Raw genomic sequence first — 18,127 nt, forward strand, 5'->3', positions numbered from 1 at the left:
ATAGAGATCCAAGTGGCCTACTCTAGCACAAGGGTGCAACAATCATACAGATGATAGCCAATAGAAATCCATAAGAGACCCTTACAAATACACAACCAACTCTGCTAAGCTCTGTCTAGTTGTCAGAAGGGCTGAGCTACATCTGTCAAAGAATCTCTGACTGGTGGCTGTAACAACAGTGGTCTAACTCGAAACAACAACGGATCTTTGAGCCAATGATTCAGGTATGGCTATGGGCATGGCAAAGGGTTGTCACTTCAGTTATCAAACAACACTAATGTTGTCTTAAAGAACACATTAACTGTATTACTCCCTTGCAATTATTGATAAGGCCACTTGAATCCCGAAAGTCAAAGAGGCTCACAATCACAGTAGCAAATTTTGAGATTTTTTGTGGCAGGTAGGAATGAAATATGTATAAACCTTTCTTACTCAAGAATGTGTACTAAAAGTGTAAGCTTAAACCCCCTCCTAATGTATTGACCCTAATCTCAAACAGAATATCTTGAGCATCCAAACCAAAAGCACAAAAGCAGAAAGGTAGGATTGATGCAAACTCACCCTCTTCTCAAGGTTCGAACTGCAAGCTTTCCCAAGCCTTCATCATGTATTACCACTTTATGATATTGTAAGCATGGATCTGTACATTCATCTTCGGCTGCAGCCAATTTGCTGGATATCGGCAACCTCCACATTCCACCAGTAGCCACATTAAAGATGGTAGCAACCTTTCCATTTTTCCTAACTTTCTGAAATGGTGGTAGTGTGATTTTTCCAGCCAAAATTGCCTGCTTGTATCAAAAAGAAAGTCTTTTTGGAAATTGCCTCATCGTATGAAGAAGAAGATCTTTTCAAACAAGTGATCAAGTCACAAGGCATGCAAAGAGATAAATTATGGCGCATGAGCAAGCATAGAGAGTTCGCACCGTTTTAACACCCATCAACTCAATGACTAGTCTTGAAATTTTCAAACATGATCAATGTACACCTATGACTTCCAACTGCAATATAGTGAAATGTTTTCCCGTTTAGAAAAGTTTGATAGATTGTGTGATTCCCGATCAATGACATCTCTCTTTACATACCAATAGCATAATTTTTAAGAGAGAAAAGTCAATTAAGGCCAAAAGAGTAAGCAATGCTATGGCCTTGACCTTGCCACTGAATTAGTGAAGAAGAAAGTCTTTCTAGAAAAAACTAACGTGTAAAACCTTTTCCACTCAATTAATGAAGAAGAAAGTCTTTTTAGAAAAGACTAACAAGTAAAACCTTTGCCAACGAATACGAAGTTAACCTATAGTATGAGGGGCCAATTATATGACAAAAGCATACAATATGGTCAAGGAAAATTTTAGTATAAAGCAACCCCTCTATCTTGTGCCCAACATATGACCACTTAAGGAGTGATTAGAACATTTCAACATTGTTAACACTAGGTTTGTGTTTGAATCATTTAAGTGGCTTGGCACCCCATTCTGCAAAATGGGCTTTAAGATTGATTATTTTTCAGAGAGCTTTAGCTTGAGGCTTTCGGTTTAGTTGTGCCTATTCCAAAAGTGCACGTCAAATCAGCACGTTGAATCTGGTGCGCTGCATGCTGCACGAGAGGGGAGCCACTCCACTCCTTTGTCACCAGATTGCCCTGAGGAGAATAGAGTCGGACTCAAATCAACCGATTTCTCTCCAATTTTGGGTGTGCTAACGGCCTGACAGTCCACTGTTGAGTGACTTTATGATGTGTACATAAAAAGTTGACCATAAGTTTTGGGCTTGTAGTTGGGAATTCCTTAAGAACTGATTGATTGAAGAATTATTCTAAACGCGTGTTTGCTTGTATACAAGAGGTGAAATGTTGCACCATTTTGTCTCCACTCATCGGCAGGGTCATATTGATGATAGATTCCCTTTGAGTTAATTAATCAAAGCCTACGTGGCTTGGCTGTGCAATCCAACAACTACTAGAGTGCAACAGACAAGACGTCAAGGCAATGCTAGTCGAAGAGGGAGGCAGGGAAGTGTCAAAAGACGGGCACCACGTGCCAACGGAAAAGAACAAATTAAACAACTTTAAGCACTTCAATACAATAACAACTGAAACTGAGAGAGAGAGAGAGAGAGAGAGAGAGAGAGAGAGAGCACACGCAACACGGAGTGGCAGAATTCCACCCCAGAGAGCATTGGCCCCAAACCTTGGCACCCCTTTCGGTATTTCTTTATATTACTTGAACTCAGTACAAGGCCGGTGCTCCATCCTCTGTACCTTTCGCGGAGCATGCCAGAGAATGAGCCCTTTGCACTTATTTAAAGGCCCTTGGCCTATGAAAAAACCAGTTTACATGAAAACCTTCAAACTCAAAAGCATCTGGTCCAAAAGCAAAATGCCCAAAAGCTGCCAGCGTGATTTACAAAAATCCATACCATTGTCACGTCAGCACTGTCAACGCGAATTGCGGAAATCCGTACTGTTGCTGCCACGTGAGCACTATCAGCACGAAATCCGGAAATCTGTACTCTTGCTGCCACGTCATCAACTCCACGCAAATCTGTGTTAGAGTCGGTCACCTCTCTGATGAGTCTTGACAGAGCTGCTAGTGCCGTAGTATCTCACAGGGGCTGATCATAGGGAGTGAGGGCTGTTTTGTGGCTGAGCCCGGCCTATGTGAGGTAATTTTCTCATTTTTGGCATGTTTTCGCCATTGTTTTGCTTGCCCTGTACTGTGTGAGAGTGAGCAGCAGAAAGAGAGTGAGCCACGAACGCCGAAAACACTGGAGAGAGAAAGAGAGAGAGAGAGAGAGAGAGAGAGAGAGAGAACACAAGTGCTCTGCAAATGATGCCCTGTACTCTTTTGCCTGGCATGTATTGTGTGAGAGTGAGCAGCGGAAAGAGTGTGAGCCACGCGTGCCGAAAATGCTAGAGAGAGAGAGAGAGAGAGAGAGAGAGAGAGAGAGAGAGAGAGAGAGAGAGAGAGAGAGAGAGAGAGAACACAAGTGCTCTGCAAATGATGCTTTCAATACACAATCTCAATCTGAATGACTACAAGACCCTAAGCATTCTATTTATAGAATCTTAGGTTGAGGTAGGGCAAAATGTGTAACTGGTGCAAAAAACATAAAAGCCCAAAAATGGCTAAAAATGTGTGCACCCCCGTCAAGCTCAGAAAATGACCAATTGGACACGTGCTAAAGTGTCTGCCCATGCAATCTACATCATGTGCGATGGGTGGCCAACACTGGACAATCACTAGCCGTACAAAATGGCAAAGCAACGGTGGTGTAACTCTAACACCCCCTCTCAGCACCGGATGTTGAGACAACATAGAGGAGTCGAAGGTGAGAAGCCAAAGTCCGCTGAGGTATAGCCTTCGTGAAGATGTCTGCTGCATTGTCCGTTGTAGGAACATACTCCAAATGAAGATCTCTAGCCAAAACCCGCTCTCGAACATAGTGGTACTGCACCTCCGAGCGTGAAAGATAGGGTTCTTGGCAATAGCAATGCAATCTCTGATTGTCGCACAAAAGACAAGTCGTAGCAGTCTGGGGAAAACACAACTCTCCCAGTAATTTCCGTCGTCATATGGCCTCACAAGAAGCATAGCAAGCTGCTCTGCACTCCGCCTCTGTGGAAGATAGCACAACGGTGGGTTGCCGCTTACTGCTCCATGAAATGGGTCTTGAGCCGAGTGTGAAAACCACTCCTGTAGTAAAGAGCCTAGCATCTGGATTTCCTGCCTAATCTGAATCACACCAACCAAGTAAGGTGCAACCCTTCGAGCAACCATAGAGCACACCATGGTCCAAGGTGCCACTGATGTACCGCAAAGTACGCCAGGCACACTGCCAGTGTCGCTGATGAGGTCGGGTGTTAAAGGAATTGAGGACAGAAACTGTGTAACAAATGTCTAGTCAGGAACAAGGCAGCCATACGAGGCAGCCAACAACATTCCTGTATTGCTCCAAGTTAATCTGCCGCTGAGAAAAGAAGATGTTGTATGGCGTCTGAAAGATCTCGAATCCAAGAAAATAGTGAAGAAGCCCAAGATCAGTCATCTCGAAACGTGTCTCCATAGCTTTCATGATCGACTTGATCCTGCTGTTCCAAGAGCCTGTGAAAATGAGATCGTCAACATAGACAATCACTATCGCAGCCAAAGAGCCATCAGAGACAACATAACAGTTGGAATCTGATGAGGTACACCGTAACCCCAGCTTCACAAGAAACTGGTTAAGTGTGAGGTACCACTTTCGTCCAGCCTGCTTCAGTCCATACAATGTTTTCCACAACTGATGAACCCAATCCTCCTTGCCTGGTATACGAAACCCAGGAGGTTGCTCCACATAAACTTCTTTATCCAAACCTCCATTCAGAAATGCACTTTTGACATCCATTTGGAAGATAGGCCAACCAAAGTTGGCTGCGAGAGCAAACACTGTGCGTACGGTAGTCATGCGAGTGGTGAGAGCAAAGGTCTCGTCAAAGTCCACGCCTGGTCGCTGTGTGTGAAACCCCGAGCAACAAGTCTCCCTTGTGTTTGTCGAGGGAACCATTGGCCTTGTACTTTGCCTTGAAAATCCATTTCGTAGAAACCACCTTCCGCTTGTTGGGCCTGGGAACCAAAGTCCAGGTTTTATTCCTCTCGATAGCGTCCATCTCTGCCTGCATGGCACGCTTCCAACATTCATGCTGGAGTGCTTCCTCTACCGAGGAAGGCTCAACTGGTGAAACCTGAATATGAGACATGAGTGCAAAGTTCACGAACTCTGCGCCGTCATAAACTTGCATGTCCTTGAGGCGTGCAGAACGTCGAGGTTGCCAGGGTCTGACGAGTCTGGTAACTTCGAGACTCCAGAGGAAGAAACCATAGAGTAAAGCCAACCAAGAACTAACTTCTCATTGCGAGGTGGGACCGCCTCCACTGAAGGAGAACCATCATCCATATCAGAATCATAATTTGACGTGGCATGATCCGGTGAAGTAACTTGCTGCGGTGTAGAGGGTACAGGAACAAGAACAGGGGTAGGATCATGTGTAGGAGGTGGACGAGGAGGAGGTAGGGAAGGTATAGGCTTGATGCTGCCCCCTCTACAGGTGTGTTGAAAAGCTCCATGAAAGTCACATCATGGCTAATTGTGGTGGTCTTGGCGTCAAGATCATAAAGCCGGTATCCATCAAACTCTCGTGATTAGCCCAAGAAGATGAGCTTAAACGCCTTGAAGTCTAACTTTTGTCGCTTCTCCTTTGGCACATGGACAAAGGCCGGACATCCAAAAACTCGAAAGTGTGAGACAAAGGGCTTGCGCCCGTAGTAAGCCTAAGCCTCATAAGGAGTCATGTCCTCCAAAGCATGGGTAGGAGAACGGTTTTGGATGTAAACCGCCATGTTGTACGCCTCTGCTCAGTAAACCCGGGGCAAAGAAGCATGCGCAAGCATCGCACGAGCCATCTTCATGATAGTCCGATTCTTCAGCTCAATAACTCCGTTCTGGGAAGGAGTGTAAGGAGTAGTCAGCTGGCGCTGGATGCCCTCTGACTTGCACCATTGTGCAAAGTCCTTCGAGGTGAACTCACCCCCTCTGTCTGAGCGAATACATTTGACGTGCAAGTCCTTCTCCTTTTCAACCATCATCTTTTAATTTCAAATGAAACTGAAAGCCTCTGACTTGAGCTTTAGGAACGAAGCCCAAGTGTACTTGCTCAAATCATCCACAAGCACAAGCAAAAACTGTGAGTGAGAAAATGAAGGAGTGCTCATCGGGCCACATAGATCAATGTGAACCAGTGCAAGTGGTGCCGAAGCTCTGTTGGATGCCTGCTTCGGATAGGCAACCTTGTGTTGCTTGCCCATCTGGCAAGCCTCGCATACGCCTGATAAGGAGCGTATCGTTGGTACCCTCCACTATAAAGGTTCTAACAGCCTGTTGAAGCTGCTGATAGCATAGATGTCCAAATCGTGCATGCCGTAGGAAGAAGACTCCGTGGTCCTAGACAAAAGAGTAGTGAGGCGGTATAGGGAACCATCGCACTCACCGCGTGCAAGGATAGTACATGTCGTAGAATCATAAATGTTGATTGTGCCACTCCCAAAGTGTATGTCAGCTGCCTGAGAGTCCAAACTCGACACACAGAGGAGGTTGAAGGCCATGTCTGGAACATAAAGCGCCTCCACTGAACTGAACTTCGGGTCTGAGGTAGAACGAAAGAGGATAATCTGGCTTGTGCCAGACACTGGAATCTCATGGTTGTCACCCATAGTGACGGTCTGCCCGTGAGTCTCCCTGAGAGAGCTAAACCATGACTGTTGGGGAGTCATGTGAGTGGTGGCTCCACTGTCAACAACCCAAGTACCTGACTGCGATGTAGCAAGATTGAAGAGCGTGGTCCGTCGTCACGACAAGAGCGATCCTCGTCGTCTTGTGAGAGGCTACAACTGCAATCGAGGCTGTCTGTTTCTCCCTGTTGGCCTCGTTTTGTTTCTTCTTTCCGCATTCTAATTCTCTGTGCCCTTTCTTGTGATAGTGGTAACATTCGATGTCCTTGTTCTTCTTCTTCTTCTTACCTTTACCTTTCTTGTTGCCTCCTTGAGCTATCAAAGCTCCTTCTACATCAACAGCACCTCCGGCTCGGAATGCGGAGTGCCCCTCGATCTGTCTAAGGGAAGGGAGAATCTCGTCCCAAGTGGGAAAAGAGGTACGTCCTGTGCTCAAGGGTTCCTTTTACTTAAGGAAGGGAGAGCCTTCCGTTCCTTTAGTGGGAGAGTGCAATGATCACAAACAAAGAGGTAAACACTGTGAATGAAGGTGCTGATACTGAGAGATAGAGAGAGAAGAATACAACACCAGAATGTTGTCAAACCCTCCTCCAAAGGCCCCACTATCTATGGCGAGAGCAGTCTACTATTGATTGCACAAATCTCTACAATGCAATGGACTTGCCGACAACGACGACGACGATGAGGACGACGACGAGACGGGCTGAAAACTGAAAAAGCTAAGGGCTGAAATCTGTAAATCTTGTATCTGCTGAATTCTGACTCTACGTCAGTGACGACGGCGATGACGGCGATGCGACGACGTTGCGCTCAAAACGCAGATGCTGAAATCTGCGAATAGCAGGCTGAAACTGCAAACATTGGCTGATCTGACCGTGTGGCGAGGGATCTGCTACGGAAAGGTGAGATCTGCGAGGTTTGGGGGCTGCGGTACGGATGCTAACTGCTGAAAATGCAAAACGCTAATGCACATGGATATATTATCGCAGGGAATCTGCAAAACGCTAGGTGATTTGCAAGTTGCAAAAACGCTAGGGCTGTTGGTGCGATAACCTGCTGTGAATCTGCAAAACGCTAACATCCCCTCCTTTTCAAAGTGAGATACTGGTACTGAGCTGCATGGCTTCCTTGTAGTCTGCCAACAACTCTGCGTAATCTTAGAAAAAATCTTCGCGACCCACTCTGATGCGTGGGTCGTGCGATACTTGAACTTCATGAAGATCTGCAATGCTTGCTGCCTTGGGCCAGGCCGAAAGCGAGACAAAGTGATCTGTGGCGGCTTCAATGCTCCAACTGCGTCTATGGATGTAGGTCCACCTTCTTCAAGAATCTTCAATGAGAAAAAATTCCCGAAACCATGTCCAACACAAAACCATAAACATACCCATTCCATGTAGACTGTAAAAAGACTATTCTTCCTAAAAGACTTTGCATGCAATGTAGATAAACAAAGTGACGGAGTGCCAAACCGTTCACCAAACAAACGCAAAAGTGGAATCGAAACTTGACTTTTCGACCTAAACCTATCAACTGTGGCAAATCACAACGGAAATGCCGATGCTTGATGGACAATCTTTCTTGTGCTCTTTCTGAGACTGTGTCATGCCAAGGAAGAAACATGGAAAAGCGATTCACAAAACGGACAATCGGAAAACTATGTGAGTTCCTTGAATGCAAACTTTTTGTCTTTTCGAGAGTGATCCGTTTACATCCGTGCTCATCCGTGAGTGAGTCATGTGCATTGTACAATACGGTATGCTTGTGGAAAGGGAACACGTAAAGACGATGACGAAAATACAAGAAACCGTCACGAACGAAAAACTCGAACAATGCGTGTTGACTGATCATGCGAACACACAATACTTCCTGAGTGATTTCTTTGGACCTCAACTCGAGAGCCAGGATCGGTCCTTCGTGATTGATCGTATCTGCAATGTGGTTAGCTTCACTAGAAAAATCATCATCTAAACCATCATCCTTATGAACAATCACATCTCTATCATGCAAAACATATGCATCGTGCTTTGGAGAAGACAGACTCCTTTTCTTGTTCTTTTTCGGGTTTCGTTTCATGTTTCCTTTAATGTTCTTTGTCATGCAACAAATCATGCTTCTCTAGAAAGAGACTACGTGCTTTATCCTCGTCCAAAACATGAGAGTGAGAGATTAGTGACATAGATGGAATCTTCGTGTCACATTGAAGAACCACGAGAGGTGATTCTTCAACTGCGAGACTGAGAGTGTTTTCTTTCCAACAAACTTGTGGATTATGACCTTTAAACCACTTAATGCCAAAAATTAAATCGTATCCTGAGAGAGGAAAAAACACAAACTTTCGACGAGAACGGACATTTGAATGGATACGGTCACATCAGGACATTCATGCGTATACGAAGAGTGCATGCCAGGAGCAAAACCAGAGGTCTTAATGGGATCAATGGGTCGAGCTTCTAAACGTGCGCTCTTCAAGAGAGTCGCTAATCACATTATACATACTACCAGAATCAAAGAAGACCACAATGCCTTGACCATTCACATAACCATAACAATTCATGAGAGATGCATCGGCATGATCGTGAGAAACTTGGGACACATTAGTGTGCTCTCTGATTGCATTAATAGAAGATGTGAATTCTGTGGGTTCCTTTGTGGGTTCTTTAGGTGAGTTCTTAGGACAATCTCGTCTTATGTGACCTTTAGTGTGACATTGATAACATCTACCTTCCTTAGAATAAATGACTTGTTCTTCTGCCGTTATGTATCCTCCTAAAATTCCTTGTGCGGCTTTCTCGTTTGGAGCGAGCTTAGGTTTAGCAGGTGTGTTAGCTTTACCTTTAAATTCATTTTGAGAGTTCTTTTCCGAAGGATTAGAGGAAGATTGGCTAGAAGAGCTACCATTCTTACCATAGTTTTTTCATGCGGCAACCATGCGTCTCACTCGGGCGTGTATGGAAGCCCGATTCAAACCCCCCGAAGATTCCATACGTGGAATACCATACAGCACTAAAAAATTAGTGTGTGTGTGTGTGTGTGTGTATATATATATATATATATATTATATTATATATATATATATCATAACAAATAGCAACTAAATTTAGAACACTAGACTCTAGAGAGCAGCCCAAAGCCACAATGCATTACAACATCATAGAAAATGTAGAATCTAGCTAAATCAAGGAGTCAGGAGCCGAGAAACAGATCAAGATCTCTGATCAATAGATACATCAATGAACCATGATCATACTAGAGGCTACAACAAAGCAGGAGATGGCAAAATATGGAGCCTCCAAAACCAACAAGACTGTATATTGAGTACTCCAAAATTCAAATGACAAAACATAAATAGAGCCTAGAGGGTGGAGTCCAGCCGCTCGATGCTAAATAGTGAAACAGATCAAGATCTCTGATCAATAGATACATCAATGAACCATGATCATACTAGAGGCTACAGCAAAGCAGGAGATGGCAAAATATGGAGCCTCCAAAACCAACAAGACTGTATACTGAGTACTCCAAAATTCAAATGACAAAACATAAATAGAGCCTAGAGGGTGGAGTCCAGCCGCTCGATGCTAAATAGTGAAACAGATCAAGATCTCTGATCAATAGATACATCAATGAATCATGATCATACTAGAAGCTACAGCAAAGCAGGAGATGGCAAAATATGGAGCCTCCAAAACCAACAAGACTGTATACTGAGTACTCCAAAATTCAAATGACAAAACATAAATAGAGCCTAGAGGGTGGAGTCCAACCGCTCGATGCTAAATAGTGACTCCAAAACATAAGTAGAGCTAAGAGGAGTCAGGACCGAGGCTAGAGCAAAATGCAATGAGCTCTAACTCTCATCAAAGGCCACCTCCTCATCATCATCCTCATCATCCTCATCATCCTCATCCTCATCCCAAGCCTCATCCTCAGCAACGGAGCATGAAGTCCCAATATCACTGGGCATGCTAATTAGAGACTCCATAACATCATCAGTGCTCTGTGCAATAGCCTCCTGAATCTCCTGCAACTCAAGCAAGCGCTCCTCATCCTTCTCTTTGTTAAGCATCTCCAATGTCACCTCCATTCTCTCATAGCCGCGCTCTTTGATCTTGCATAAGAGCCTCAAGTTGGTGTGTATGTAGAAGGGCTTCTCGGTATGAGCAGGAAGTAGCCTATTTCTTCTCTTGGTGTGAATGAGAGAGAAGGTGCTCCAATTTCTCTCACATAGAGAGGCACGTGTCCCTTGAGAAAGCACCTTAAGTGCAAGAGTCTGCAATGTGGGCGTGCAAGCCCCAAAAGTCTCCCACCATTTTACACCCTCTTGCATTCTCTTTGGATCCTTTGCAATAGGATGAGCAAATGACTTTCTTTCAGTAAGGAAAGTGTCCAACTCATCAATGAGGGTACCCTGCATGGTCAAATCACCCTTGGTATACTTGTCCAAAAATGTCATCCACCCGTCATGAACCTCACTATCATTGAATTGCCCTCTTCCTCGCCATACAGGATGCAACAAGTATCCCACAGCATGCAATGGTGTGTGCATCATATTCCATCTATCAACGCATAGGTCCTTGATCTCTTGCATCCTTGCCGCATCAATACCTTGCATGTTTTGAATTTGCTCAACCATTTGATCCGTAAGCTCATACACAAGCCCCATGGTGGCTCCTTCCCTATCAGCCAAACGAAGTATCTTCAAGATGGGAGCACAAATCTTCAAAATCAACTTGGCCTCTTGCCAAAAGGATGCATTAAACACAATGTCCAAGACCACTATGGCCTTTGCAGTCCTGGATGCCTTCATTTTCACAAATTTTGCATCAATCATAAGCCTACGCACTTGCATACATCTCTCATCCACAAGACTAGCCAACATGATGAAATAGTAGGCAAATCGAGTGGCCGATGGCTTCAACAATTCCTTCTTGCTAAGCATTCGAAACAATGCCAAGACAGTGGACTTCCTTGTGACAAATGTGACAACCTTTGTTGCATCTTCAAGAATTTTTGCAATCCAAGGGAGCTTCCCAATATCCTCAAACAAGAGGGTCCAAGCAATGGCATGCACATCTCGTGAAAAAAATATGTTTCCATTTCTCTTCCACCATTTGCCCGGCCCCAACACAATTAGTTGCATTGTCCATGCATACCTGCATAACATTGGAGGGTCCTACCCCAATAATCACATCCTTAAGCTGCTTGAAAATAAATTCTGATGTCTTTGTCTCCCCAGATGTGTCCACAGATTTCAAAAACACAGAACCATGTATAGAGCATGCAAGAAAGTTAATGATAGACCATCCATCACATACAATTGTGCATCCATGTTTTTTCCATTTCTCGCGCACACCCATGATCTCATGACCAATGCATTTGACCTCATCATTTAACTCTATGGTGCGCAAAGCATTGTATGTGGGAGGCACATAAGATGGACCAGCTTGTCCAATTGCCTTGACCATTTCCAAAAAGAAAGGACTCCGCGCTTTCCATTCAGGAATGTCCTCTGCTAAAAAAAATTGCGCAAGGCTTTATCTGCTTGCTTGCGTGCTTGCAAGATAAATGCACTTGCCAAAGGCCCTTGTGCAACCTTCATCTTCTTGCTCGAGGACCCCACATTTGATTTGGAAGCTGAAGTCCCAGTTGCACTTACATGAACACTCTTTGATGCATGTGTACTCAATGAGCCTGAGGCACCTCCTTGAGATAGAGAGGCATTACCTCCCAAATCATCCACCAAGGCATCTACAAATGCATTTGGGTCCTTCCCATCATTCTGTACATCTACATGCAATCTTGTGACCACCTCTTTGACGTCCTCTGGCACACTGTCACATGGGCCTACACCATAGCCAGAGAGGGACAATAAATGTGCACGAATACGAGAGGGACCGCCGTCCCAAGTATGCCCACAATACTTGCATTTACATGTAAATTGGCCTTTCTTTTGAGGCTTCCATTGTTCTACATACTGCCATTCGAGACGCTTCACTCGGCCCATCTGGATTCTGCAAACTTGCAAGGTGCACACTGCAAACCTTGACAAAGTGGGGGCCTCACGAGTCAAGACTCAAGAGCAGCCCACGGCCCACGGGTAACGGAGGGCGTAGGTGAAGAATCAACCGCGCGCGGGAGAGAGTGTGGGTAGGGCTCCCGGCTCGCGGTCTCGAGTCCTCTCAACTCTCAAGCTTCAATCGAGTCTCTGTATGCAAAAATGGCAGCGCTATAGTTTTTAATAAACTCGCGCAGAGGCGTTTTGGGGCACATTTGACAATTTGGGGCAAATTTTGCCAGCTCGTCAAAATCGCCCTGCTCACGTCCGGAAACAGCAATCATGCGGCAATCATATGCACACGCGCCCGAAAGCCCGATTGCCCAATCGGACACGTATGAAAAAAACTATGATTCTTACCATTCTTACCGTTCTGTGGATTCTAAGGAGTCTGAGAGGTACTTTGAGAAGATTTGTTCTCCTTACCTCCTGTGCGAGAGCAATCGCTATCGCCTTGTTGAGATCAATTGGATCGAGTACTTCGACATCAAACTTGATATACTCATCCAACCCAAAAATAAAAGCCTCTTTGCGCCTCGCATCCGATTTGCGTAATTGGGTGCCAAGCTGCAAAACACAGTTACGAAACGATATGACCGGGACACCATTTTGCTTGAGATTGCGCCAATCTTCCTTTAACCGTGCTAGGTACTAAGGTGGCAAGAACCGCGCCTTGAGCTTGTCTTGGAAGTCGACCCGATTGACAAAAAAGGACACGCCTTCCTCGGCTTCCTCTAGGTGAGCGGCCCACTGTGCCTCTTGCCACACTTTTTTTTTTTTTCGAGAAAAAGATCCTTCTATTAGTTAATGAAAACTGCCCATAGGGCTACATCCACCTCTGCGAGAGAGGGCTACAACAAGCATGATGGGGAGACTCTCCCAATGAAAAAACAGCATATATACAATGAGGCTAAATCAAGAGATGGGAGGAGGGAAGAGCCACACAGGTGGACAGTAGTGCCATCTGAGCACCCCCTGGACTATGGTGTAGAAAGGCCCAGGGTGCCAGAGTCAAAGAAAAGCCTCGCGGCGCTCCCACATGCCGTCGGAGCTGCCCTGCAGTACCTCAAGCTATCCTCTGAGAGTATGGATCAGCTCTAGCCAAAAGTCACGAACAGTCTCTGCTGGTGGCACAGGACGAGCCTCAAGATGCGGAAACAGCGGGCCCGCCAGATGAACCAGAGAGCTAGGCCGCTGATGAGCTCCCAACACTCCTCTCTCACTGCACCACTCCTGTGGAGTAATCTCTGTAGCAGGCTGGAGTGTAGGTCGCCCCCCTGTATCACTATCATCCTGCTGGTGGAAGATAGCTCAAGCTGCAGTGCTGGGCCCGTGAGGGTGGACCAAGCCGCTGCCCCCCAAGTGTACTGTCGAGCCGTGGAGAGGGCAGGCATCAGCCGAAGAACACGTAGCCACACCTGCTGAGCCGAGGGACAGTCCCAAAGACAGTGACGCTGACTCTCCACCAATTGGTCACAGGCTGCACATGCGGCCGAGAGACCACTATGCACCAGCCAGCTCCCTACTGCTATGGCTCTATGTGCAACCAGCCACTGGAACAAGGTGACTCGCCTCGGCTGTCTAGAGTCCCACAGCCTCTGCCAAAAAACTGCCAAGAACTCGACTGTGAGGCCCTCCTCCTGCCAATGACGTGCTGCAGCGGGGCGGGCCTCTCTCTGTGCTGCAAGTATATGACGTCCAAGCTGAACAGTGTACTGAAAGAAGGGGACTCCTGGGCGGTCGGTAGAAGAGAAGGGGTCCCTCCATAGCCACTCACCAGGATCCCACTGTACTCATGCCAGTGGTCAACACTCCCAAGCCCATAGCCTCCAAAGTCCAGTCTCAAGAGCTGCTGGGTCAGGGTCTATGACGCAAGTCCTCCCACAGATGCCCACAACTCGGATCCTCTGGAAACAGCACTCTGCTACCTGCGGGGCCTCTACTGCAACTCGCTGTAATCGTCCCCCACCCTGAAGCTCGAAGAACAGGGCTGGGACAGTCTCTGAGCAAGCCCTGACTGAAATGAGAACCTCCAGTCGTGTGAAGGCTCCCATCCACCGGGGTGCTACTGGCTCGAGAGGCGTGAGCCACTCAGCTGGAACTGACTCTGAGATGTCCTGACACATGCTCTGCACCCCTCTCATGCCCTGCAGCTGGACAGCCTGCATCCCCTCTGACAAACCTGTGAACTCTAGCCAGTCACCTAGAGAACGAGCTGGACCTGCCGCCATGGGACCCCAAGAAACATGAGGCCGACTCCCAACCAAGTGGCCTCTCTGAGTGCTAACCATGGGGTTCCAGACGAGGGGCTGCCATAGGCGCTCCTCCGTGCACGTCGGCTGTCTCTGCTCTAGGCCACGCCGTAAGAGCTCCCAAGATCGAAGCAAACTCACAGCGAATCTGTCCTCCAGTCTCCTGCTCAAACCAACTCGGCACAGCTCTGAAAAGATCCATCTGGTCGAAGGTTGCCAAGGGCCTCCTGTCTGAGGCACCCTGGCACGAAGCCTCTGCAACAAGAATTCCTTCCAGGGCTCCTCGCCTGGAAGAAGTCCTCTGACGACAAACTTCCCAAGAAGGGCTCTGCTCTGCTGTGCAGGATCAATGATCCCAAGCCCTCCCTGAGAACAAGGAAGTGTGATGACCGACCAAGCCACCTTGGCTCGGGCAATCTGAGTATCGCGACCTGACCAAAGAAAGTTCCTGATCAGCCTCTCTACCTGGCTGATACAAGAACTCGAGAAGATCCAGCAAGAAGTGATGTACCACATAGTTGCCAACAACACCTGGTTGGCAACTAATACTCTACCAGCCAGCGAAAGTCGTGCTGAGCTCCAATGTAACAGCTTTCTCCTGATGGACAGGAGAAGAGGAGCAATTTGCTGCTCGGGGGACAAGTCCAGACCAACCTGACAACCCAAGTACCGAACTGCAGTCCCTGGAGGAATCCACCTGAAACCCTCTCCAAGCATCCAATCTGGCACAGGAGCACTGCCAACCGAGAAAGCCACTGTCTTTCTCCAGTTGATCAATGCGCCCGATGCACTGCAGAAGGTCTCCAAAGCCTGCTCACATCTGTGTAGATTGGACTCCTGGCCCTCTAAGTACAAGGCTGAGTCGTCGGCAAACTCAGCGTCCAGAAGCTCATCTCCCCGTATAGGGAGTGCTAAGCCTCTCAAACCAACCTGCTGTGACACCAAAAATTTGCTCATCGCCTCCGCATAGAACAGAAAGAGAAAAGGGGCAAGAGGACAGCCCTGTCTGACCGAACGTGTGAGCACGAAGTGCTCACCTCTACCTCCTGCCAACAGAACCTGACTGTGAGCCTGTCTGTACAAAGCTGACACCCCTCTGATCCAAGCATCTGAGAAGCCCATCCTGCGTAGCGTGCCCTCTAGAAAGTCCCAGTCAACTCTGTCGTATGCCTTCTCAAAATCGAGAAGAAGAATCACAAGGTCCTCCCCACGGAGCCGTGCAAGGGCAGAAGCCTCCCAAAAAGTGAAGATGTTGTCAAGGATACTGCGTTCCTTGACAAAACCTGTCTGAGTCCCATGTATAAGGCTCTCCAAAAGTGGCTGAATCCTCAAACTCAAAGCCTTGGCAAGAATTTTGTAGGCTGAGTTGAGAATGGTGATGGGGCGCCACTATCGAATCTCATCCAAGGAGCCACCCTCCTTTGGAATGAGGTAAATCAGGCCCTCACTCATGCTATCCGGCATCACTCCTCTGTGCAGAATGTACTGAAAGGCACTACAAAGATCTGGGCCAAGCAAGTCCCAGTACTCCAAGAAGAAGCTGGGAGTCAACCCATCCTCACCTGGACAGCTACCACGAGGGAGGGCCCTAAGAGCCGTGTGCAGCTCCTCAAGCTGAAGAGGTATCTCTAGCCTCTGGCGCATCTCCTCAGTCACAAGACAAGGCATCTGTGCCCAAACCTGCTCCCTGCATGTATCCTGTCTCTCTGACTCGGGCTCAGCCGACAGTAGCTCACGGTAAAACTCAGTAGCAACTGCACGCATATCCTCTGGCTCACAAACAACTGACCAATCGGGTCTCCTCAACTGATTGACGTTGGCATGCAAGTGCCGAGGTCCCACTGTCTCAAAAAAAGCACCTGTCACTCTGTCACCCACCTGAGTCCACTGAGATGCCTGTCGGTGAAAGGGAAACTCATGGCGCCTCTCCTCTGTGCAAGCAAGCTCTTGTCGAGCCTGCTGTAACTGCTCCTCCAACCATGGACTGTCTGGATGCTGCTCCGGCATCCTCTGTAGTGAAGCAATGCCTCGTCTGAGACGCTGCTCCTTCTCTCTCGCTGCAGCCCGTCGAGCCAGAGACTCCTGGAGAAAGAAGTGGCTAAGCTGAGCTAGGCCTGAGGCCACTCTGTCTGCAGGTGGAGCCTAGCTGTCCATGCCCTCTGTCCATAGAGCCTCGACCCTCTCTCTGAGTGCTGAGTCCAACAAGACCCGCTCTGGGATGCGAAGCATCGTGCTCCCACTCCTCTGCCTGTCTGCCACTGTGAGGGTCACTGGTGCATGGTCCGAGAAGGATATCCCTGCCAGGATGCCCACTGATCCCCCCAAGTCACTGAAGTGGTCACTAGTGTAGAAGCGATCTATGCGCGATAGATTCACTCCTCCCACTCTGCGGTCCGATCTAGAGAAGGCAAGACTCTCTCGAGGCCTCACAAAGCCAGAATGCTGCCATGTATCCGAGACCCTCAAAGTCATACACAACCTCTCCCAAGCTGCTAACTCGACTCCATGCACAGTAGCATGGCTGCCTCCGATCCTGTCAGAAGGGTCCTCCAACATGTTGAAGTCCCCTCCTACACACCACTGGTCAACCTGTGGCAAAGACTCAACAATCTGTGACCAAAACTCTGCACGAGCACTCGCCACATTGGGCGCATAGTCCAAAAGCAGTTGACCAAAAGGTATCATAGCGTCCACGCAAAATCTGACCACATCGCCGAATGCGGCTCTCAGACAAATGGTGCTCCTGAAGCATAAGGAGATCAATCTCTCCTCCCACAAGGCAGCGCTGAAGCTCCTGACGCAATCGGCCCCGCTGTCGCTGAAACTGGGGCCCACCTAGTCCCTGCACGTTCCACGAGACGATCCTCATGGGGAGCGAGAGAGAACAGATGCTGCCGCAGCAGCAAGACGAGCTATCTTCGAGGCTGGCTTGGATGGAGAGTAATCCGCATCCGAGCGTCCTCTAAATAGGCGAGACTACAGTGAGTGCCTGGTCCAAGCCCAAGCAGAGCGAGCCGTGCGTAAAGCAACCTCCTCTGTCCAGGATTCCTCATGAATGTATACATAGCAAGGCAAACACTGCGTATCAGCAAAAAAGTACACCACAATGTGTCTACATCCTGCTGAGTCTGGGGGTGTCACCGCAAACTTGGCCAATGGCCACAAAGTTTGCAGCCAGTCTGTAATGCCAAGTTCTCCCATGTGGTGAGAGAACTCAAGAACCTGTGTATGCAACCATCCCACCACTGAGTCGAGGGACCACTCTGTCTCAGTCCTACCACAGGGGGGGAAGGAGAAACCAACTGCTGAGTCCAAGGCCTCTGTCCCCCTAGCGGCGAGGAACAAAGCGTGGACTCTGAAGCAGGCTTCCTCGTGGTCTGCTGCGGAATCGCCGAGAAAGCGAGTGAACCCGTAATCGAAGAAATCCCAACGGCGTCGGAGGTCAATGCTCGTCAAACCACAAGGGATATCTGCAAGAGAAGATGTCTGAATCTGCAGAGGGGGCCGCATGAAGGATGACCCTCTCTCGCTAGGCGACTCGTGGCAAAGGCGCTACC

The 18,127-nt window shown here is 47.8% G+C and overlaps 1 protein-coding gene and 1 pseudogene across 1 annotated transcript in view; both read right to left on the reverse strand.

Moving 5' to 3' along the window:
* The window catches only part of LOC147450596 (single-stranded DNA-binding protein, mitochondrial-like), a 100,574-nt gene that overhangs the window by 12,375 nt on the left and 70,072 nt on the right, over positions 1 to 18,127 (reverse strand). Inside the window, exon 3 of the mRNA XM_086519765.1 lies at positions 562 to 788. Within this exon, the coding sequence (XP_086375891.1) occupies positions 562 to 788 (227 nt within the window). The remainder of the gene's footprint in view (positions 1 to 561; positions 789 to 18,127) is intronic.
* LOC147450597 (uncharacterized) lies at positions 10,111 to 12,267 on the reverse strand (annotated as a pseudogene).

This window comes from Adiantum capillus-veneris, chromosome 9, assembly GCF_014529385.1.
Source record: "Adiantum capillus-veneris isolate H3 chromosome 9, ASM1452938v2, whole genome shotgun sequence".
NCBI classification, from domain to species: Eukaryota; Viridiplantae; Streptophyta; class Polypodiopsida; order Polypodiales; family Pteridaceae; genus Adiantum; species Adiantum capillus-veneris.